Genomic DNA, 23,831 nt, shown 5'->3' on the forward strand with positions numbered 1-23,831 from the left:
TGAGCTCCGGGGCTGAGGGTGGGGCTTGCGCGGCGAGCGGCGGCCGGGAGCTCACGTGCGAGGAGGCGGAGCTTGCGGACGAGGCAGCGGAGGCGAGCTCGCGGGCATGGGGCGGGGCGAGGTGGCGCGGGAGCTCGCCCATCAGGTATTCGATTAAATGCCGACGCAGACATGCAAAAAATGCGTCTGTCTTTATCGGTCGACCCAAACGAAAAAGCGGATGCGGACACGCAGACGGGCGATACAAACGGACAAAATGTGGATAAAATGGATGTCCATTTGGGTCTCCTCGTTGGAGTTGCTCTGAACCGTCGTCCTAATCCACAATCATGATGTCCGTTTAAGGCGTTAATCACCGCACATGGCCGCGGGGCCCCACCCCCGGACGCGCGCGTGATCGACTCCCCTCCCTCCCCCCCCACTCCGCCCACCGCACGGTCCACGCCGCGGCACTGACTGACGCGTGGCCCACCGCCACTCCCGTCGCGCAGCACGGTCAGGCGGGACGGGGCCGGGGACGGGGCTGACAGCTAGCCGGTGAGAAAAAAAGGCGAGGCCAGCCACCTTCCTCCGCGGAAAAGGGCGACGGACCACGGCGGGCGATACCCCGACCCCACTGGCCGGTGGCCCCGCGCCGCCCATCCTCTTTTTCACCGCGCTGCGCGATTCAAAACTCACCGCACGCACGCACGCTCCTTCCTCTCCCCCACCGGCGTGCCGACGCCAGGCGCGAGGCCCACCCAGCCCGGGCCCGCGGGTCATCGAGGCGGGCCGCACCCAGGAGCCCACGTGTCATGGGAGAAGCTGTTGGGGCGGTGGGGCCCACGCTTCACTGGCTCACTCTCACTCTCACTCGCTCACTCACTGGCTCACACTCCCTTCTTTTCCTCTCGCATTTCATTTTTCTTTTTCTTTCCTTGCTGTCGCCGTCACCTCACCTTGCTGCTGCTGCTGCTACCACACTACCAGCCAGCCAGAGGCAGCCTCCTCTCCCCGGAATGGAGGCGTAGGAGGGCGTCCGAGCCAGACAGACAGAGAGCGGGAGCTAGGGTTCCGCCGCATCCTCCTCTTCCTCCTCCGGTGAGTGACCCAGCCGTCGCTCCCCAGATCCGCCTGCCGCCCCCTAGATCTGCGCCGCTTGCCGCTCTGCTGCACTGCTTCGAGCGTTTTTCCCGGCCGGGTCCGAGGCTCCGGGCGCCGCATTCGGGGGTGGAGCTCCCCGCGAACTGTCCGTGCCGCGGATCTCCTCGCCCCCTTTTCTTCTCCGTGCCTCGTTTGATCCGTTTCTGGTTTCCTTTTTCTTTTTCTTTTTTGAAATTAGCTGCTGTGGTTGCTTTCACTGCGGCAGTGCTCATGATCTCGGGGGGTTTGGGTGGATGCTGCGGGTTCTGGCGGTTTTTCTCCGCGTAACAATTAGCTGCAGTGTAGATCTGCGCGCTGACGTGTCCGGCGGTTCGGCTGCAGGGTCTGAAGTCTCCGGCGGGCGGCGGGCTAGGAGGCGGCGACGATGGGGAAGTCCCCGGCCAAGTGGCTCAAGTCCGTGCTCTTCGGGAAGAAGACCTCCAGGTCTGGCTCCGCCAAGGCCAAGGATTTATCGGTATGTTAGTGCTTGGAGGTGAAAATTGAATTTTTCCGAGGATTCCGCGGAATTGCCTGCTATGTGATTGCACCTGGAGAGCAGAGATCTGCTGATTGCAACTGATGCTTTTGTTGTTTTCCATGTGTAGAAGACCGGGAGCAACAGAGGGTATGTTGCTGCTGGGAAGGAGCCCGGGTTCTCGGAGAGCTCCCCGGTGATCTCCGAGCCGGTGCTCGTCACCCCGCGCAACAACGACGCCGTGCCGGAGGTGGGGAAGGGTGAGAATTCCAGCTCGCAAGGCGAAGCGGTGGTGCAGCACGAAGTGAACCATGATTTGGATAAGCAGAGCACTGTCGGGTCTGATGTGCTGTCCAATGACCCGGAGCGGCTGAAGGAAGAACAAGCAGCCGTCAAGGCCCAAGCTGCCTTCCGAGGCTACCTGGTAATGCTTATCTTTGTGTTGAAATTCCTTGTGTGTATATCTTAAAATGATCAGAAAAAGGGCAAAAATTATTGTGCACACCTTTCTGAATATTCATGATTTAATAATGTTCCTATTCATTTGGATTACTCCATACACATTTCACTCTCTTAATGATCTTATTAAGCTGCCACAAAAGAAATTCTTGCCATAGCCATTTGGTATGTTTTGCTTTACAACCATGCTAATTTTAGCATCACATTTGTCCAGGCACGTCGGGCTTTCCGTGCATTGAAAGGAATCATACGACTTCAGGCGCTGATTCGTGGCCATCTTGTAAGGAGGCAAGCTGCTTCAACTCTCCGTGCTACATGGTTGATTGTGAAGTTCCAAGCTATTGTTCGTGGTAGAAATGTCAGACTCTCTAGTGATGCAATTCAATTCAGTTGGAAGCTTGCCGAGCAGAAGTCTGTGGTAAATTCCTTGCTCATTCTAGTTCATCCAATACCTGATATATTGTTCATCGTGAGAGCACATGAGTGTTCCTTTTTATCTGTACAAACTTTATAATCTTATCGAATATGGATGCTCATGATTTTGTTAGTATTTGTTATGTCGAGGAATGCCAGATGTGAGATACGGTTAAGCTAAAACAAGAAATAATAAGTTTTCGTTAAGGCCGTTAAAGCCATGTAAGGCCACTTTGTACTTAGTTGACAGATTGGCATGATTCTCCTTCAAGCGTCATGAGGATTTTGTAACTTGTTTGCATACAAATGTTAAATTCAGCTCATGGGATAATTGTAGTTCAATTGGAATAATGTTTCTGTATTTCATTTTTTTTTCACATTGGATATCTTTGATAGTTGAGTGATGATGATTTGTAAAGACAATATGGTTGGTGTTTAACCTACATACTATTCAGTTGTAACTGGACTAAGGACTTTGTTATGCTTTTTTTGTTGTTGCCGGGATCAATACAAAAACAATTCTCTTTGTTGCTATTGCATTGATGATAAAGCTATAATTCTGTGTACATTGAACATTAGGATCATTAGGATAAAGCTATTCAGTTGACATGGATGTTTCTGTATATTTTTAAATGCCTGCCCTTCTGGTTCAGTTCAACCAAACAATAACACTACGATGCCAATTGTGAGCATTGTGGCCAGATTCTTGGATCTTTTAATGCTTTCATTTTAATTTGTATGTAATGTTGATCAAAGCTGAAAATATTTGCATGTATGACCTTATATTTGGTATCTTTACCAAATTTGTAAACACACAATTCTTGCCTTTCCGCTAAAAAAATAATTCTTGCCTTTTCTCAGGGTACTAAACCAGATGCATGGAGGGAGAAGTTAGCTTCAAACGCATTTGCCCGTAAGGTATACATGTTCAAACTCTATATATAGTTATTTCAGGCCATGGATATACAAAACAAATTATCCTGACCTGTTGTCTGGCCTTTGTGCTCGTTCATTGACCAAATACATGCCATCCTCTCATCTAGCTCTTCTGCTGTCTGTCTGCAAATTAACCTTTTTCTTTGTATATGTTGTAGCTTCTGGCTTCACCGATTCTGGTAGAGGCTCTTCACTTTCAGTATGACGAGAGGGATCCCAATTCAGCCTTCAACTGGTTAGAGAGATGGACCATAAGCCGTGTCTGGAAACCTGTTTACCAAACAAAGAGAAATGCTATTGCTGATGCCAAACCGCAGACGAAGAGGGCCAGTTACGCTATGGAAACAGAGTCAGGGAAATTGAAACGCAATGCTCGGAAGAGTTCTGCAATGTCAGTTGAGCCCACCCCTCCGACAAACATGCCGTTGGAAACTGAAAAAACAAGAAGGAACCCAAGGAAATTCACTAGCACTCCTGCTGATTCAGTGCCTGATAGCCAATTAACTGAACTTGAGAAGGTTAAGCGTAGCCTTCGGAAGGTAACTAATTCCATGGCCGAAGCCTCAAAGGTATCTAGTCCTGCAACTGAAACCCCTGACCACCCAGAGATCCAATTTGAGAAACCACAACGTACTGCACAGGAAGTTCCAGTTTATCCTGAGATTCAAGAACCTCACCATGATGATCTTCTGGAAAATGCGAAGGTGGATATCTTTGTACCTGATCTCAAACCTGAGGTGGAAGTTACTCCATATGCAGTCACAACTGAAGAAAAACTTAATGAGCCGACTGTTGTTGCTACAACAGCTGAAGTTATGCCTCTGCAAGACATTGACAATGAAGAAAATGCTTTGGTGAATGATGCGGAGCAGAGATCCAGAGAAGAACCTCTCTCCGCCGAAAGCCTTAAAGGTGGCAACAGGAGGTCTTCGTTCTCAACGAAGCCAGAATATCCAGAGAACGGGTCCAAAAACTCTCCTGCTGTGCCCAGCTACATGGCTGCAACAAAATCTGCGAAGGCGAAGCTGCGGGGACAGATATCACCTAGACTTAGCGCTGATTCAGCAGAAAAAACTGTCTACACACGCCGCCATTCCCTTCCTTCCCCTGCCAATGGTAAGCAGAACTCGCACTCGCCGCGTACACAAAGGCCAATCCATCCTGGTACCAAAGAGGGAGCGAAAGTTGACAAGTCTATGCTGTCATCAAGAGACGCAGCTGGTAAGTAGTAGAGGATCATTGAATACGCATGTTTACGCTAGTAAGACTGTTTGATGCCTTGTCAGACTTTCTTATCTTCAGTACACATAGTATCCTTTTGCCTACTTCAAAGTAACTTCTGTAATTGAAAATTAGGTTGTTGGTAGAAGCCAAATTATTCTTATATAGATCATATTCCATCTTTGTTTGCTATAAAAATTGCGAAAAACTGTTCCATGCCTCAACTATATGAAAGTCATATATCCTTTTCATTTGGTTCCACAAAAGTAATCAGATAATTGACTTGTATTATCTTTATTTAGCTCTACTATAAATAACCAGATTGACGAACTGAGCTGTTCCCTAAGATCCATGAATAAGCATGTGAGCCAATTTTCTGAATCGGGTCTAGGTTCAAAGGAATAAGCATCAAATCATATTTATTTTTGTGCTGCATTTAAATGGCACTGCGTATTTGCTACAGATAGTTGGATTGTGTATCATATTTGCCACTTGAGCTCAACTCGCCTTGTTCTAACACTAAATCCTGTGCAGAGAGACCGATGAAAGCTGAATGGAGACGGTGAAGACGTGGATCCTCCATTCCATTTGAGTAGCGTGGCGACGGACGTTTGGGTGGACGGCAGCTTGCTCCTCTGATTGTTTTGCTTCTGATGTAAAAAATGTTCTCTCTGGTCTGCTGCCGCGACATCAAGGGGACCTGCTTAATTTGTTGTGGTGTTGCCTACCTGGTGCCTGAGTTTGACTTATTTTTATAGGGTTTTGCGACGGTCGTGCCGCCTTTGGCTTGTGTCTTGTATAGCTGAAGTTTGTTCCCCAGTTTGTTTTGGTTCGCCTTTGAGATACCGTGCGTTGTTAAGTGAGATCAAGAGACAGACAAGATGCTGATGTTAGCGAGTACTTGGGCTGTTTGGTTGGTTTATCCTTGATGCGTTTTCTTAGCTGACAGTGAGTGATCCATGACATAATTTGGTTATCCATCCCCTTGTTTTCCCAGCTGCATTTTCTTGTCAGTGATGATTTCCTTGTCATAGTAATATTTCCTTGTCACTGTCATTAGCCGTGAAATCTTCTGTTAACAAACTTTTTTGAGGGAGAGCAGAGTGTCTAGCTTTGTTAGCCTGAACATTTTTTTTCTGCAGCTTAGCCCTATTATGTTGTGTGTTTTCTCAGACATGTCCCTGGCGAGGTGAAGCAAAAATCACCGCCGTAAAATGTCCCAGTTTAGCTCGAGCAACTCCAACGCTCCGACCTGTCCGTGCTGTCAAAAAATGTTGCTCAAAGCACAGACCCATTCTCATTTTTGTCCATTTTGTCCGCTCGGACTCATTTTTGACGCAAATGTGGGTTGGAGGCGGACACAAAGCGGACGTCTTTTGTGTCCTCTTCGTCCCTGCTGGTGCTCGCCGCGCACAAGCGCCCATCCTTGCCGGCGCCAGTTTCCGCCGATGCTCGTACCCACACGCGGCGCTCGACCCCGCCGGTAGCCTCTTGTTTTTCTTTCATAATAAAATGAAATGTCGGCTTCAAATGGGTCGCTTGAGTTGGGTGCACAAATCATGTCCGTTGTTTGCTTTGTGTCCGCTGTCCGTTTTGCCGACCCAAATGGACAAAACGTTCAGAAAAAGGGACAAGATTCGGGTCATTGCATTGGAGTTGCCCTAAGTTGCCTGAATTTTGAATCCAAGCCAGTTGGTTTTGTTTTTGAAGGAAGGGAAGGAATAAGGAGGCACATCGGAGCACCGGCCACACCGGTAAGGCCTTGACCAGGAACAAGCTGTAGCCGGCGGCGAGCTTGCGGACTTGAGTTTGAAGTTTGACGGTTTTCGGGATGCGGGGGGTGCAGGTTGGTGCACTTGTTTAGAGGGATGTCGACATCACAGCGATGGGCGACGGTGAGGGAAGGGCACGACGGTGAGGCTGGTGCAGGAGCGTTGTTGTCCGCGGGCGATGGAGGCAAGCTGGATGATGAGCGGAGGAGGAAGGTGGAAGAAGCCATCTAGCCGTCCGCTTTAGATTGGATGGTTCAGAAAAAATTGATGACCTATTTTTTTTGAGGATCTTTTTTTGTTTTGTTTTGAGAAACACCTATAGTATTTCTTTTCCTAGTCAGATTGACTCTGGCCAGGCCCAAAAGGACCATCTTTCTGCCCAAGAAACGGAGGAGAATGGACACCGGTACAACGTTCACCAACCGGCCGCATATTCCTCTCCGCAACAACACCAGCCATTTTTCTAAAAGAAAAAAAACACGAGGAGGCTCATCGCATCAGTCATCCGCGTACGGCCGCCTTCATATTTTTCTTGAAGGAAAAGAAGGTCGCCAGCGATAATCTCGACCCACCCGCGGCAGATCCGGGCCGTCCGTCTGAGCCCCACGCACCTGGCGATAAAACCAGAGCCCTCCGCCCCATTCATCACCCCTCCCTCCCTCACGGTCTCCGCCCCCCCCAAATCGCATTCCTCTCCTCGCCGCCGTCCGCCGCCGCTCGCTCGCCATGGACGCCGCCAAGCCCACCCCAGCCCCCGCCCGCCCCGCCGGCCCGGGGCTCTACGCCGACATCGGCAAGAAGGCCAGAGGTCGGCGCCCCTTCTCTTCCCCGCTGGGGCTTGGATTCAGTAGCTTCGGTGATTGTTTGATTTGCTGACGCTCGTTTCTCCTCGGGCGGGATCTGCAGATCTCCTCAACAGGGACTACACCACCGGCCAGAAGTTCACCTTCACCACCACCGCCGCCAACGGAGCCGTGAGTGCCCCCCTTCTGTTCGTTCTCAGTCCTATGCTACAGCTTGTCCTGTTGCTCATATTCCTTCGAGTAGATGCTGCTTGCTTTGGTTGCGGCGGCGTTTAGGCGGATAGTGGATTAGGGTTTAGGGTGGACTCGGGAATGGTCTGGTTTTGCTTGCCGAGGCCCGATTCATGTTGGCGACTGTCCGTGGTTGCCCTGCTAGTCCCCTGTTGAAGATCCGTGTTGACATGTGGTGCGATTGGTATCGTATATACCGGTTTACGTGTTGTTATTGCGTGGGTTTTTTGGGTTTAGTGTGTAGCAGCCCTTCTGAATCATTGCTGTAAGAGGGAGGTCCCACTCAAGGTTTTGGTGTTAGAGTGGACTGTAACTTGTCCGATGCTTACAAGTTATCCTAGCTGACACTATGCTTGCAGCGTTTGGATTGATGACTGCAGTTTTGGTGAATCTCCAGTTTAAGTTTGCATGTAGCAGATTAATTCTGTTTCATCGTTGCCTAGTTGGTATTACCAATGTCAGTTGGTTTTGAACCCTGTGCGTTTGCTCAAATGAACTAGTGACATGTTTGTTGTAGTAGACGCATGGCTATTTAGGAAGTTTTTTTTTTGGATTTGCATGTAACTTCAGTTTCTGTATGTCTGATGAAGTTTGCCCTGGCTGTAAAAATCTCTTGTGACATCCTGTTGTATTTAATTTTCTAATGGCATTTCATTCCGGGCGTGATACACTCTGGATTTTGTTTTAAACAAGCTGAATGTGTTCGCTAGCGACTTAATTCATTCAGCAATAACTTGGTCTTGAGTTTACATAGTATATCTATTGCTCTGTACTCCCTAGTGATCTAAAAGCTCTTATATTTCTTTACGGAGGGAGTACAATTTTATTTGCTTGGACTAGAAGCCGTATACTTGTTGAATTTTACCAATCAGTATTCAGTGAATTTATTCTGGTTACCTGATGCATGCCTAGAATGTACCTTTCCAATTTTATTTATAGATTAAAATGGTCTGTGTTAATGGTTCTACCGCTCTGGTGTGTTTGATCAAGGGTCACTGACTATGCTGTTTAACGATTATAATATCCTGATGGGGACTGAATTAAGATGGTTTCAGTTATGTTTTCGTGGTGCTACACCTAGCATGATCTAATTTAGAGAATTAATTATGTTATTGTATTTTATTATTTTCTGAATCACCCTCTTGAATAAAGAAATGTACGTACTGTATTGTTGCGATGGTGTGCTAAGTTAGGGCCATTTTTGTTTTCTCGCTAATTATGGCTGCAAACACAACATTTCTTTGTCAATGTTTAGTGTTGCACTAACTCTTGTTTTCATCTTCCTAGACAATTACTAGTTCAAGCACAAAGAAAAATGAAGCTATCTTGGCTGACCTCCAGACCCAGGTGAAGATCAAGAATTTCACAGTGGATGTGAAAGCAACTTCGGACTCAAGTGTAAGTTCTTTTCTTCTCCCTTTGTGCTTGTTACTTGCCTAATACTTGTCTTTCATTGATGTTTGCTTCTCCTGATATTGGAGGCCCCAGTTTCTGTACCAGTTATACTAGTTTTTCCCCTTTACCAGGTTGTAACTACAATCACTGTTCCTGAGCTGTACACACCAGGCTTGAAGGGAGTTCTTTCTCTTCCTTTCCCCTACCAGAAGTCTACTCCTGGGAAGGTATTATCACCTTTACTTTTGTATCTTGAGTGTTGAACTATCTTTCTGATCTCATCTTAGTGTCCATCTAGGAATATTACCAATTATCATTTTTGTAGCTTGATAGATATTTAGAAGTTAATCTGAATTCTTGTGGTTTCAGGCTGAACTCCAATACTTGCATCCCCATCTTGGCATCAACGGCAGTGTTGGCCTGAATTCAAACCCTCTTGTTAACTTTTCTGGTGTCATTGGGACTAAGGCTTTTGCTTTTGGTGTTGATGTTGCATTTGACACTGCCTCTGGTGACTTCACCAAGTACAATGCTGGACTGAGCCACACTAACCAAGATCTTACTGCTTCGTTGAATCTGTAAGTTGTTTCTTCCAGTGCTTTGCTGTATTGTGTAATTATTTGATTTCTGGTCTTAGCATGTTGTTTACATTCTACAATTCCCAATTGCCCTTAGCAATCTTTCCTGTTAGCTTCTGATTCCGATTATTTTAGTGCTGAAGTAGGGTCAAAGAGCTCTCGTTTTTGTCTGTGCATCTTCTGCATGATGTAACACTAATTTGGCCTATAGAGTATTCATAAATGTGGTACTTATGGTGTTTAATTATCAATTTCAGGAACAACAAGGCAAACACCCTGGCTGCTTCCTACTACCACCAGGTGCAGCGCACCACTGCTGTGGGAGCAGAGATCGCTCACAGCTTCTCAAGCAACGAGAACACCATCACCATTGGGACGCAGCACGAGCTGGACCCCCTGACCACTGTGAAGGGGCGTTACAACAACTTCGGCGTCGCAAGTGCGCTCATCCAGCACGCGTGGAGGCCCAAGTCTCTCATCACCTTCTCCACCGAGGTTGACACCAAGGCCATTGAGAAGAGCCCCAAGTTCGGGCTGGCCCTGTCACTCAAGCCCTGATTTGGGATTCGCGGGTGCGTTAGGATGCTAGCATTTCGGTACTATCAGCTCTTGGTCCAGCGAACAAAGCTTTGGACAGACAGAACTTGTAATGCCCAACTTTGGTGATGCGACAAACTTATCTGTCGTTTTTTAGCCTGTTCTACCTGAGGGGGTTTTCTACCCTGTTGATCTGTGCTACTGGTCGTTATGCACGGGCGTATTGCGAATTTGCGATGTCATGAAATCTGAATGCCACTTGGATGTGCTATGTGTTTGTGTTTGCTTTGTTATGCAAAATGCTTCCCAGAAAAATCACATAGCAAGTAAACAATCAGACATTGCCAGATGCAATCAACCATCGAATTTTGGGCTAATTAGATACTCCTGATTCATATTAATTGATGCTGCATTCGTGAGCCACAGACTGCTAGAAAGAATGTACTTGGCAATTACAGGACTCCTCTTGGCTGACTTCTGCCCTGTAGCCATAAACTGTGGTTATACTCCCTTCATAGAGATTTCAATATGGAGAATGAAGAATCTACACTCTATAATATGTCTATACATCTGTATTCCAATATAGAAAATGAATGAATCTACACTCTAAAATATGTTGAAAATCTCTAAAAGGGCTTATTTAGAAACGAAGAGAGTACTTTGGATAGTATAGACAGGTATTCATGTTGGGGTCTCCGACGTTAGAATCTTGGCGACTAATACGCACCGGCCCAGCGGTTTCGGCCGGTCGAGCGTGATCCGTCAGATGCGATCCAGGTGGGCCATTGGTTATACTCCCTTCATAGAGATTTCAATATGGAAAATGAAGAATCTACACTCTATAATATGTCTATATATCTGTATTCCAATATAGAAAATGAATGAATCTACACTCTAAAATATGTTGAAAATCTCTAAAAAGGCTTATTTAGAAACGAAGGGAGTACTTTGGATAGTATAGACAGTTATTCATGTTGGGGTCTCTGACGTTAGAATCTTGGCGACTAATACGCACCGGCCCAGCGGTTTCGGCCGGTCGAGCGTGATCCGTCGGATGCGATCCAGGTGGGCCATTGGTTATACTCCCTTCATAGAGATTTCAATATGGAAAATGAAGAATCTACACTCTATAATATGTCTATACATCTGTATTCCAATATAGAAAATGAATAAATCTACACTCTAAAATATGTTGAAAATCTCTAAAAGGGCTTATTTAGAAACGAAGGGAGTACTTTGGATAGTATAGACATTTATTCATGTTGGGGTCTCCGACGTTAGAATCATGGCGACTAATACGCACCGGCCCAGCGGTTTCGGCCGGTCGAGCGTGATCCGTCGGATGCGATCCAGGTGGGCCATTGGATTTGGCAGAAAAACGGTTTGCCCCAAACTTCTCCTTCCTCTTGCTGGTCCCGCATCTTGTGCATGTCCTCGATTGGGCGGTCGCAGCACTGCGCCGCCTGCCGCCCGCCCTCACCGGCGTCCTGCTCGTCGCCGCCGCCCTCACCGGCATCCTACTCATCGCCGCCGCCCACCGCCCTCACCGGGGTCGATCACCTCATGCGTTTTCTCGCCTCCGTGGATGCATCAGCGTGTGCCCGTGGTTGCAGGCTTGCAGCTTCGGTGGCGACACTCGCAACTCCAGGGCACGACGGCCGTGCTCCGGTGGCGACCATATCACCGGTTCCAGCAAAAACATGGCCTCCTGTTCTCTCCAGCAAAAAAATGGTCGAGGAATGTTGGAACCAGCAAGAAGATTTGCTGGAACCGTACTCGCATTTTGCTGGAACCGGCCTTCGTCGTCTCCAGCAAGAAGATTTGCTCATCACCGTGTTTGAAGCGCCGTCGTAGCAAATATGCATGGATGTAGCAAAAATCTTTGCCGGTGGTAGCAAAACAGAAACACAGTTGCAGCGAATCGCCGTTGCGGGTTGCAGCTAATCCACGAACGGATGAAGCAAAATCCAGCGGCGGTTGTAGCAAAAACGTCGCCGTCATCGTCGAATGTCACAGCTAAGTCGTGAAGCATGTAGCAAACAAGGATGTCGATAGTAGCAAAAAACATCAACTGTTGCAGCTCCCCACCGAGGTCACACATAATCCGTACATGGTTGTAGCAAAAAAATTCACCCGTGGTAACTCTGCCAAAGCCGGTTGTAGCACACATAGTCTTCGTTCCAGCAAAAACATACATCTTGTTGATCGCCGCCGTCGTTGCACGTCGCAGCTAAGCCGTGAAGTATGTAGCAAACAACGATACCGGTAGTAGCAAAAGCGACAACGGTTGCAGCTTTTTTGGTACTGACAGTAGCCAGCCCTGACATATGTCGTCGTGGTTGAAGCTTTTTGCGATGCAGGTCGAAGCTTTTTGCGACGCCGGTTGTAGCCTTTTGCGATGGCACTGAGCGGTCCCAGCATTTGGCGTCATCGGTTGAAGCTTTTTGCGGCGCCTGTGGTAGTTTCCTTGAACACCAGTTGTAACATGGGAGGTGTCGCTTGATGCTCGCAGCTTCGATGAGCTTCTTCCAGTAGCAAATGGTCAACGGCATCGCCCATAGCAGCTCGCAGTCTCCCCTGTCCTCGTCTGCCCCCGAGCTCATAAGCCATGGCGCCCATAACAGCTTGTAGGAGCCCCTGTCGCAGTCCGCCCCGAGCTCGTAAGCCATGGCCGCCCTGACCTTGAGCTCGCAAGCCATGGCGGATGGGAGCAGCACCCCCATGGAGGAGGTGCAGCGTGAGGTGCGAAGGGGGGAGTGCTCGGTGCTGCCTGGTGCTATGTCGGAGGAGGCGAGACGGAAACAGATAGGGAAAGCGAGGTCACGGGCGCGAGGAAGAAGAAGTGGATGCGGGCGTTGGGGAGAAGATAAGGTACACGTGTTCCCTTCCTAGTGGCTAGCGCCAGCGTGGCGAAGTGACCGGCCCGAGCGTTCAGCCGGCGCACCGCGCGTAAACGTTTTCCTAGAATCTTCTGTTGTGACTTTTTCCTTGCGGCAATGACGTTTACTGTACAGCACACTGCCCTTGAGGACTCATCAACCACAATAGGTTCATAACATTGGCGAATCTAGGGAAAAAAATGGAGGGCATGCTCAAAGTTATTTAAAAATACTAAAAAATTGTTGCTATCACTAGTATAGAATAGTCCTGCGATGGTTTTACTTTCCGACTGTATACAACAGTCGATGTACATAGACCATGTGTGCCAACCCATCTTCTGTAAGGAGAATCAGGGGAGCCGTTTACATGTTAGTATGCATCTCCTAATTGAACCTATATTCCTTGTGTGTTTAAACTTGTGGAGTTCTTTGCATTCACTTAGCAGGAGGCTTTCATATAGTTTGTCAAGTCAAGAGATGTGAATCATATTTTAAATTCTTCAACTTATCAAGGCTGGCACACCAGCTCTTGGCAATGAGGTCACTCTAAACCTCGTCGTAATACTTCCGCTCTTGGCTTTTGAGACCTGTACTGGACACTTGGTGGTGACAAAGTTCTTGGATATGTTTTTCTAGCGGACAAGCCGAAAGGTGTGTAATCCCTCTAACAAACTGGTTATGTTTGCACTACGTTGATTGACAAGAGCAACTGGTTAATTTTTGTAAGACATAAGTGGTTCCTCTTTAAGAAGAGGTATATATGTTTTCCCAAGGGTAAATTTATCGAAAGGTTGAAGTTCCATCATTACGAGTGTACAAAATTCTAGTAGATTTACCAACACATTTCCATTTAATCACACATAAATCAAATTTATCATTGCAATTTTGCACTCGTGATATGTTTTGTCATGATCAAAACCTACACAAGAATAAACATTGCCTGGTAATAAAAAATGGTTGTACTTATAAGTTATAACCATGAAAAGGTAACAATTATTTCCTACATAACAATTTGTTCCTCGAGAAATAAGAAGATCAACATATGCTAACACCAGTTATCCATCTTGATCGTGCTAGGGGATATATAATGAGTTCTTGCCAAAAAAGTTCTAGCAAAATGATACTAGAATTAAATTGGAGCAAGAAAAATGGAGTAATGTAACTGCATTTTATTAGAGAACTAAAATATTTAAACCTATGTAGCATACTGGGTCACGGTTGGTCTATGAAAATTCCAAGTGCCACCATATCATCACCGGTTTTTGTAAGCTTCTTGCCCATTAGAATAGAAATCCCCGCTAGCGCCCTCCCGCATTGAAGCATAGGCCAGGCAATTGGACGGAGGAGGTGTATAAAAGTAGGAGGCGACCATGGCCATTAGTTGGAAGGGTGCAAATGAGAGAGGCATATGGAGAGGGGATGAGGCTATTTGACAAAGCATGCTCGATATGAGGCGGTATGTCGTGAATATCAAAGGTGGCATAGGACCCCCCCCCTCTCGCACGTGAACTAGTATGAGGTTTCTCTAATGCTCGATAGAGTTCGATCCACACTGAAAGGAGGGCAAAATAGCATGGCTGTAGGGTGGGGCCATTAAAATGATATCTAACCCATCAACGATAAATATTGCACCCATGAGAGCAAAGCTATGCAGTAAACACGACCAAGCAGCTCCCATCGCTCAAGTTCCCTAGTAGACACTGAGTAGTGTAGCGACACTTCTTAACCAAAGTAACTTCTGTATGTAGATAACGATGGGCCACAATGATTATATAGTTCAGTAACAAGGAAAGTTAAACATATGAATCTCTCTATTAATTCATATCCGAGGAGTTGCTTAATAATACACACCATGCATCTCCTGAAACAGTGCACATGAAAACAAATACCTAATTGGGAAAATGACAAGGGCATAAAGAATGATCGAGCATGTCTCCTTCCTTGGTCAAAAGCAACCTCTTCCGTATGTAGATAAGGTGGGCCACAATGACTATATAGTTCAATAACAAAGAAAATTAAACTTTTGAATCTCTTTATTAATTCATACCCGAGCACTTCCTTAATAGTGCACACCATGCATCTCATGAAATAGTGCAAGGATTTTTTTACCTAATCGAGGAAAATGACAAGGACATAACGAATGATAGATGGTGTCCAATACAGGGGGTGGCCAATGCCCAGGAGCACGACCTCATCCAAGACCCAGCGTGCGGAGCAAACCCTAGAGGGAGAGGGTGACCTTTGTGATGTCCAAGAAAGGAGGGCGGCAACACCCTCGATCGCATCTACCTTGTAAAACCATAGACCTCTCCTGCCTATATAAAGGAAGGTCTAGGGTACCCATCAATCATCTATCCACATATAGAAAAACTCTTGGTAGCAATTTCATACAACATTGTAACCCCTCGCACGAGGTATCCCTCCACTATGAATCATCAAAACCAGCAGGATGTAGGGTATTACTCTCTGAAGGCCCGAACTTGGAAAAACCCTCGTGTGACCTCCGATCCATGACTTTCAGCTGCGCTTGGACCCCTACCGAGGGAACTGACGAGATTTCGCTCCGTCAATGATCGGGCATGTATCCTTCTATGGTGAAAAGCAACCGCTTTTTGGCATTACTCATCGATAATAGAACAGGTTCATTGGCACTTCCACCTCATTATCTTGGACTAGTCTGAACCTCCCACATCTTCATCTTTGCCCCAACTCATTATTATCAACTATAGTTATTTCTAGTATGTCCTTCCATTTTATCATCTATTATCATATGAACGACACTCCCAAGAAATGCTCATGTTAACCAGAGAAAAATATGAAATATGAGCTATCAACCAAGTTACAATGGCCCAAATGAACTTCAGTAGGATTGAATCAACTCATGTCACCGAAAGAATAATAAAACACTACCCCGTGTTTCCTTCAAAAGACTTCCATGCCAGTATATGTTCACCTATTGTTTCTTTTGCCATCTCCGCCATCTCATATATATTCTCCTATGCATACGTCATTCCAACCCTAGGTCCTATGAGCATGACAAAATGAATACCAGTGAGTGCTGGTCATTGCCCATGATGTCTCCATTCTCCGCTATCAGACAAACAAAGGCAATACTACGAGACAACTGGGATATACAATGAGGAGCAGGCAAGGCATTATAGCTATTTGGGAACTATGTATAGTGGATCCTCAATTATATTGTACCTAAAGTATTTTAAAGCAATAACACACTAAATAGTGGCGGTGCTTTGACTATAAAAAGGAAAAGCCAACATGCATGATTTAGATAATGTAGTGGAAGTTTATAGGATTTGGACTATTGAGTAGATGATAGGTTTTTCAAGTATTTTTGCAATTGTATCTTATTTTATATAGTCAATAAATATTGAGCATCATTTCAAAGATTCTTGTGTTTTGTCATTGGGTGAATACAATTTTGTAATGAAGGCAACAATCATGTATGATATATTACTCAAGGAAACATATAGAGACAACATATACGCCAACTTAAGTGTGGTAATTGAAAATAATTGTATTTTTATGAAATCAGGGACATGAAACAAACACTATATTAAGATAACGACACATATAAGGTGAAATACATTGTTTCTTACAAACATTAAATTATTGACTTTCCAAACAGGAACTTTAGCCATACTGTCTTCAGCATATTATGTTACCATCTTTTGGAAGGAAATTCGTTTATATGCTTACCTTAATGCTATAGCTTCACAAACATTTCCCAAACCTATGATCTACTACATCTTATTCATACATTGCCAAGAGGAAAACAAGTCGATCCTTGTTGACATGGAGGAGCAGAATTTCCCATGCCATCCGTTACAACTCCAGTTGACCCCAACATATGATGCTCACTCCACACTGGCTGCTGATTTATTTGGTGACTATATATGAAAGGTGGCCATAACTGAGGCTGGTTGTTCATGACTATGGATGAGCTTATCGGAGCCTGCAACCCGAAGCTTGTTTCATTGTTGAGACCGGTAGAACCAAGCATTTGCAAGGGACCAGAACTATTATTCATCGACCATGGGTCCTCATCATGTAGCCCAACATCGTTGATGCTATAACGTTGCGTCCCAAACGAGGCTCTTTTATGTAGCCTCCTAAAGTACTTTTGTGCATGGCTTGAGACTTGAACATGAGTTTTAGTAGTGACAAAGTGCTTGGATATGTTTTTCCAGTCACCACGACCGTAGACACCTAGCCCACGGAGAAACAACCTACAAAAACAAGGTTCATTAGAATTTGTTAGACTAAGTTGTGGAATGCAAAGATGAATGGTCGATTGAGTTGTTTTATTGAAGCAACCAATAAATTTAGAGACACAAAATATCCCGACTTACGTAATATATGTTTCTAACCATTTCAACAACACACATGCTTATCAGAAATCCTTAGATGAATGAACATTTTGGAACATAGATGACCATATCAAACTACAACTAAACACTATCTTAGCAATTTTGTATGGTTCTACATGTTATCAATCTTTTGAATAGGGGCAAGTAATGCCATATTGGAGTTTTCTGGCCTTATTTATTACATTTATGTTACCTAATTTCAAATCATTATATTTGACAACTCACAAATAAATGTAAGGGATGTAAGTTTGTCAGTCTAAAACTTGTATGGGAGGTGTAGAGATATATCATCAAAAACTTAACCTAACTCTCACATATATTAAATCTGCACAACATGATTAATTAGTATATGGTGATTTAATATAAAGAACAATCTAAACTACATGACAAAAGTCAGAGTAGACATTGATTACTTGTGTTCGTCGATGGTCCAAAACCTCCCTTGGCGTGGGGGAACAACTAGTTGATCACTAGTAATATTGTTCTCCAAAATCTGCATCTTGTTCTTGTCTACCATCAATGGTGCTTCCTTCGTCTCCGTGATCCTCGTATCCTCCAATGCATGACCAAATATCAATTCATTATCATTCATGGTTGCTGCTTCCTCCTCCTCTCGTACCGCATAGCCGTCAATCACATGGTCACCCATGGTATTGATGCCACATATGTTGCTAGCACCAATCTCCTGACCCGACACCCCAAAGTTATTGTTCACTAGGTTAATGGGGCCAACACTATGTGTGTTTCCACCAACAACATGTCTCTCCTCCCTCGAATGCATCATATACGATTCCACGGCGAGATTGACATAAAGATCTGTTACCTGCTGCCTTGTCTTTGAAGGGAATAATTCATGGAGAGCATCCACGATGTTGTTGTGCCTCTTGTTCTTGTCATCATACACGATTGTGTGGCTGTTGTGCCCAACAATGAGTGACCTTGCCTCCTCTTCCTCTGATGAGGTCCACCCTTGGTTGACCAATGGATCCATGAGACTAGATAGGTCAAAACTACAGACTTGTGGGTAGTATGAACTATGAAGAATGCTTAGAGAATGGGGACGGAGAGAGGACTAGGATAGTGTATTTATAGTCCTTCCAGGTACGGAACCTACTTTCACTAATTAATTTGATGCATTGGTAGATTGTCGGGCCACAAAAATAGAGATTTAACTAAAACTAATAAACTGCTTATGAATCTCATTGGAAGACACCGACACATGTGAAGTTGAACTCAAGATTTTATCATTTATTTAAGATTTTTTCGGTTTGGCGACATGCAATTGTAGATAGGAAGACTGCTAGAGACAACACACGCAGGCCTGTTGAGTGTTGATAAATCTCAATCTTGCCAGAGAGAAGACACCTGTGTTGTGCATGCGTGACATATGTGCTCCTCTCATCGCAGTGTAAGCCTGAAACCATGGTATTCGCCGCCCGCACATAGGTATAGCACACAAGATTTTCATCCGGTTTGGTCATCGGTGGCCCATATATCAATGTCGATTTTTATGTACGTACACATGTCAACGACATTTTGTTGTGTATGTATTTGCAAATAATTTATTAATATCCTCCACTGAGTAACTATGCCACACATATGATCCACTCATTACCAGTGAATGTAAGCATATCTTTTCTATTAATGTTGGTGATCACTTATCTCGCATACAACACACGAAATTCCATTGATATGCAATGGGTCCTTTGAAACCAACTAATACATGCTCCACTAAAATATATACATATCTACATATGCATTTAATAACCCATGAATTCAAAAAATTGACACCATGATGTTGCAGCGCCCTCTATCTCTCTCCAAATAATTTCAAGGTAATCTACATGATATGCACATTAAATTATTGTGTTATTTTCTAGATATGGTCACTATTCAGAGGGCTTTGAAGGCGCTGTTGCTATCACTAATATAGAATAGGGCTTTGAAGGGGGTTCTCAGACACAGTCCTGTGATGGTTTTACTTCTGATTACAATACTAGTTGTAAATAGACCATGTGTGCCAACACATATTCTTCAAAGAGAATCAGGGGAGCCATTTAAAATCATGTTAGGATGCATCTCCTAACTGAACCTATGTTTCTTGTGTTTCCGAAGTTGGAGAGTTCTTTGCATTCTCTGAGAAGGAGGCTTTCATATAATTTGTCAAGTCAAGATATGGGCATCATATTTTAAATTCTCCAACTTATCAAGGCTAGCACACCAGCTCTTTGCAACGAGGTTACTCTAAATCTCATCGAAATAGTTTTGCACATTGCTTGAGACCTGCACTGAAGTCTTGGTATCAACAAAATGATTGGATATGTTTTCAAGTGGAAAGGCGAAAGGGTGTGTAATCCTCCGGTGAACTGGTTACATTTTATAAGGGTTTAGGTCGATCTAGTAGGCGTTTTGTCGATTGACAGTAGAAAGCTTTTGATTTTTGTAAGACATAAGTGGTTACTCTTTAAGAAGAGCAATATATGTTTTCCCAAGGGGAAAATTATTGAAAGGTCAAAGTTCCATCATTACGAGTGTAAAAAAATTACTTGATTTACCAACATATTTGCATTTATTCACACATATAACAAATTTGTCATTGTCAATTTTACAGTTGTGATATGTGTTGTCATGCCAAAAACCTACACAAGAATAAACACTGTCTATTATTAAAAATGGATGTACTCATAGTTTATAACCATGAAAAAGTAACAATTATTTCCTACGTATAACAGCTTGTTCCTCATAAAATAAGAAGATCAACATATGGTAACACCAGCTACCCATCTTGCACGTGCAAGAGGATATATAATGAGTTCTTGCAAAAAACCTTCTGTAAGGGCATATTTATCCCTACGGTGTTTTGGTGATTGATGACAATGCATTTGCGGACTAATCGGGTGCTTTGGTTTCTTTCAGATATTCATCCTTTGGCACGCAATGATTTTTTCCCCCTCGGCGCTCTACTCAAGACGGTGTAGCTTCCTTCGTGACTTTGTTGGTGGACTAAGTTTCGTAGTAGTCACCGTACTATCAAGAGGGGATCTGCTTCGGTATGGTTTGGGTGGAATCAACACGTACACGTTCTTCTCTCTCCCACCGTTTTCTCTCCGTCTCTATGGAGCTTCTCTCTTCTCCCTTTGTGGTTTTTCCTGGACCCAGCGGTAGTACCGGGCCACAGCGGTAGTACCGCTGAGGCTCACTAAGCGGCAGTACCGCTCCTCGGAGTGGTAGTACCGCTCCTCGGAGCAGTAGTACCGCTTTATGGCCTCCGCTGTAGTACCGTTGCGGCTCCGTGTTCCTACCGCCTCGACTCGAGTGCGCATTTTCTCGTGTCGGGTTTTACGGCACTAGCTGCAGTATAGCGGTAGTACGGCTGAAGCTCAGCAAGCGGTAGTACCGCTCCTCGGAGCGGTAGTACCGCTGGTGGCCTCAGCCACAGTACCGCTGTGGCTCCGTGTTCCTACCGCCTCGACTCTAGTGCGCATTTTCTCGTGTCGGGTTTTACGGTACTAGCTGCAGTAGTAGTGGCGGTAGTGCTGCTTGCGAGCGGTAGTACCGCCCTGCCTCCGCAATAGTACCGCTCTGGGTCCCAGCCCCAGCCCCTTCTCCTGTAGCGCGGCAGTACCGCTGAGATGGAGCGGTAGTACCGCTTTGGAGCGGTAGTACCGCCCTGCCCCCGCGGTAGTACCGCTCTCTGCGGGGCTGAGTGGGGGGTAACGGGTGGATTGTTCCCCCACTATAAAAGGATGTCTTCTTCCCCCCTTTGACCTACCTCTTCCACCATTAAAGCTCCATTATTGCTCCAAGCTCCGTTTTCGCCCGATCTCACTCCCTAGCCAACCAAACTTGTTGATTTGCTCAGGAGTGGCTGAGAAGGCCCCGATCTACACTTCCACCGAGAGATTTTTGATTCCCCCACTCATCCTTAGTGGATTTTGTTACTCTTGGGTGTTTGAGCACCCTAGACGGTTGAGGTCACCTTGGAGGAGCCATATTCCATTGTGGTGAAGCTTCGTGGTCTTGTTGGGAGCCTCCGATAAAGTTGTGGAGTTTGCCCCAACCTTGTTTGTAAAGGTTCGGTCGCCGCCTTCAAGGGCACCAATAGTGGAATCACGGCATCTCGCATTGTGTGAGGGCGTGAGGAGAATACGGTGGCCCTAGTGGCTTCTTGGGGAGCATTGTGCCTCCACACCGCTCCAACGGAGACGTACTTCCCTTCAAAAGGAAGGAACTTCGGTAACACATCCTCGTCTTCACCGGATCCACTCTTGGTTATCTCTTACCTTCACTTGTGCATGCTCTTTAGTGTTTGTTCCCTTGCTTGCTTGTGTGCTTGTTGTTGTTGCATCATATAGGTTGCTCACCTAGCTGCACATCTAGACAACCTTCTTTGATGCAAAGTTTAATTTGATAAAGAAAAGCTAAAAATTGGTAGTTGCCTATTCACCCCCCCTCTAGTCAACCATATCGATCCTTTCAATTGGTATCAGAGCCTCGTCTCTTTATTAAGGACTTCACCGTCCAAAGAGTATGGTTAATACCGTAGACGGAGCGGAGGAACACTCCGGTGTGAATCCTATCTCGTCTACGGGCGATGGGGGAACTTTGGTCTCTCGTGAGGAGTTCAATGTAGCCTTGGAGACATTGAAAACCTCCATGACGACCGAAGTTGAAAACATGTTTACTAAATTTCTTGAGGGGCTCAAACTATCCACCGCACCGTTGAAAGTGGGGGATCCCACCAACAAGGTGTCGGATGCTATCCCCGACAAGGGGGAAGCTAGTAGTGAAAAGGCTCCTTCTTCTAGTGGCAAGAATGGCACCGGCATCTTTGCCCATGTGGAACCACCACTTGTGTATGGTGGACCGGTTCCTTCTACTCATTTGAATCATGCCGGTCCTCCTCCTAAGATTGTGAAAAATGAGGATTTTGATTCTTGGGTTTACCGCTTTAAACGTCATTTAAATCATGTGAACACTAACCTTTGGAGAATCATTGAAGAAGGTTTCTACCCACATGATCCAAGCAACTTCACTCCTCGAGAAGCCGCGGACAATCAATTCAATGAGAATGCTCTCTTCATCATTCAAGATGCAATTCCACCTGAAGACCTACCTCATCTTCGTCCCTTCGCCTTGGCCAAAGATGCATGGCATTGTGTCGTGTCTCTCTACCGGGGAAGCGCAAGCATTCAACGCTCCAACTATGAAGTGGTACAAGATGAGGCCGATGAGTTTGCAATGAAGGAAGATGAAGAACCTCGTGAGCTTTATCGGAGAGTCACCAAACTCGCGGTCTCACTACGAGATCACGGGAGCAAGGACACGGATGACAATTGGATCAAGCGCAAATTCCTCAAGGCAATGATGCCCTACCACAAGGCCATGTCCTCCGTCATCCGCCAAAGACCGGACTTCCACACTTTGACCTCAAGCGAGGTGTTGGATGAGTTTGTGGCCATGAACATTTTGGACAAGACCGCCGACAATGCGGTGCTCCGTTCTCAACGGGGAAAGAAGTCTAACCTTGCTTTGAAGGCCAAGCTCACCGTGGAAGAAGAAGAAGAGGAAGAGGAGGAGAGCAACCCCGAAGATACAAAGTATGCATATCATGAACACATGGCACTTGCTTCAAGGCAATTTTGGAGCAAGAAAAACTCGAGGAACAACTTTAGCAAAAACACCTCGAGTGGCACGAGGGGCAAGCAACGTGTAAGGACTTGCTACAATTGCGGCAACGTGAGTCATTTCGTTGCGGAATGCCCGTATGAGAAGAGGGAAGACAATGGTGGCAAACTCATTCGAAAGGACAAGGCCAAGTCGTTCCCCAACAAGAACAACTTCACCAAGAAGACTCCTCCCAAGGCCTTGGTTGTGCAAGAAGAGTACAATGAGGATGATGACGATGATGAAGATGATGAGTCGGTTGCCATGGCCTCCGTCGCCATTGCCACAACGTCACGAGTGTCTCTCTTCGACTCACCCAACGAGAGCATCAACGCCAAGTGCCTCATGGCGAAAGCCACCAACAAGGTAACCTCCAACATCAAAACTACCATCATTAATCATCCTTCCCCATCGGAGAGCATTAATGAAGTTGAGGGAGTTAATGTGGAGGCTAACGAGTTTGAGGCCTTTATGGGCAAACTCAAGGGAAAATCCAAGAAGCACTTTGTTGCTCTCTTGGAACAACTTGGCGAGGCCAATGACATGATCGAGGCCCACGAAGACACCATCTCAAAGATGGAAGGGCATAGTCGTGACTATGCCGATGAGATTTCGGACCTTTCCAATGCTCTTGAGGAAGAGCGTGGTCTTCGTTTGGCTCTTGAGGAGTCATACAACGTTGATCATGCTAAGTTAGAGAAAGATTATGATCATGCCCTCGTTGTTTCTCGTGTGCTAAATTCCGAGAAGGCCAAACTCGGAGTTGATCTTGCTAGACTCAAAGAGGAGTTTGATATACTTGACAAGGCCCACAAGGCCTTGAAGGGTATTCACGCTAGTCTCAAGGAGTCTCATGATCAACTCCAAGTGAAGCTAACTAAGGAGAAAGCAACTTTTCCTCATATGGTTTTAATTGATAATGCAAATGCTACTAACCCGTGTTGTGAGCATATACAT

At 45.6% G+C, this 23,831-nt stretch overlaps 3 protein-coding genes across 4 annotated transcripts; 2 read left to right on the forward strand and 1 right to left on the reverse strand.

Annotated features, from left to right (window-relative positions):
• Positions 1–916: 916 nt before the first annotated feature.
• LOC125526573 (protein IQ-DOMAIN 31-like) lies at positions 917–5,549 on the forward strand. 2 transcript variants are annotated; one of them, XM_048691238.1, is made up of 7 exons: positions 917–1,080; positions 1,465–1,597; positions 1,728–2,021; positions 2,271–2,474; positions 3,332–3,388; positions 3,565–4,627; positions 5,162–5,549. In XM_048691238.1, the coding sequence occupies exons 2-7, from the start codon at positions 1,508–1,510 to the stop codon at positions 5,191–5,193; spliced, it is 1,740 nt and encodes a 579-aa protein (XP_048547195.1). In that variant the 5' UTR covers positions 917–1,080; positions 1,465–1,507; the 3' UTR covers positions 5,194–5,549. The 2 variants fall into 2 exon arrangements, with proteins under 2 accessions (XP_048547195.1, XP_048547196.1); XM_048691239.1 differs by having other exon boundaries at positions 1,731–2,021.
• A 1,492-nt stretch (positions 5,550–7,041) lies between these two features.
• On the forward strand, positions 7,042–10,214 carry LOC125526592 (mitochondrial outer membrane protein porin 2-like). The gene is made up of 6 exons (XM_048691246.1): positions 7,042–7,207; positions 7,306–7,373; positions 8,721–8,831; positions 8,960–9,055; positions 9,198–9,406; positions 9,664–10,214. Exons 1-6 carry the CDS (start codon positions 7,126–7,128, stop codon positions 9,962–9,964), a joined length of 867 nt encoding a protein of 288 aa, XP_048547203.1. The 5' UTR covers positions 7,042–7,125; the 3' UTR covers positions 9,965–10,214.
• A 7,402-nt stretch (positions 10,215–17,616) lies between these two features.
• On the reverse strand, positions 17,617–18,242 carry LOC125533061. The gene has a single exon (XM_048696851.1). The coding sequence runs from the start codon at positions 18,196–18,198 to the stop codon at positions 17,617–17,619; it is 582 nt and encodes a 193-aa protein (XP_048552808.1). The 5' UTR covers positions 18,199–18,242.
• Positions 18,243–23,831: the final 5,589 nt, after the last annotated feature.

This window comes from Triticum urartu, chromosome 1, assembly GCF_003073215.2.
Source record: "Triticum urartu cultivar G1812 chromosome 1, Tu2.1, whole genome shotgun sequence".
Taxonomy (NCBI): domain Eukaryota; kingdom Viridiplantae; phylum Streptophyta; class Magnoliopsida; order Poales; family Poaceae; genus Triticum; species Triticum urartu.

What these genes read in the sequence shown, in the direction of transcription:
- LOC125533061 (XM_048696851.1), bottom strand. Translation starts at nt 18,198, where the DNA reads ATGGATCCATTGGTCAACCAAGGGTGGACCTCATCAGAGGAAGAGGAG.
- LOC125526573 (XM_048691238.1), top strand. Translation starts at nt 1,508, where the DNA reads ATGGGGAAGTCCCCGGCCAAGTGGCTCAAGTCCGTGCTCTTCGGGAAG. An exon ending in CAAACGCATTTGCCCGTAAG is followed by an intron (nt 3,389 to 3,564) that starts GTATACATGTTC and finishes TATATGTTGTAG; the next exon opens with CTTCTGGCTTCACCGATTCT. An exon ending in GTCATCAAGAGACGCAGCTG is followed by an intron (nt 4,628 to 5,161) that starts GTAAGTAGTAGA and finishes AATCCTGTGCAG; the next exon opens with AGAGACCGATGAAAGCTGAA.
- LOC125526592 (XM_048691246.1), top strand. Translation starts at nt 7,126, where the DNA reads ATGGACGCCGCCAAGCCCACCCCAGCCCCCGCCCGCCCCGCCGGCCCG. An exon ending in CATCGGCAAGAAGGCCAGAG is followed by an intron (nt 7,208 to 7,305) that starts GTCGGCGCCCCT and finishes CGGGATCTGCAG; the next exon opens with ATCTCCTCAACAGGGACTAC. An exon ending in AAGCAACTTCGGACTCAAGT is followed by an intron (nt 8,832 to 8,959) that starts GTAAGTTCTTTT and finishes CCCCTTTACCAG; the next exon opens with GTTGTAACTACAATCACTGT.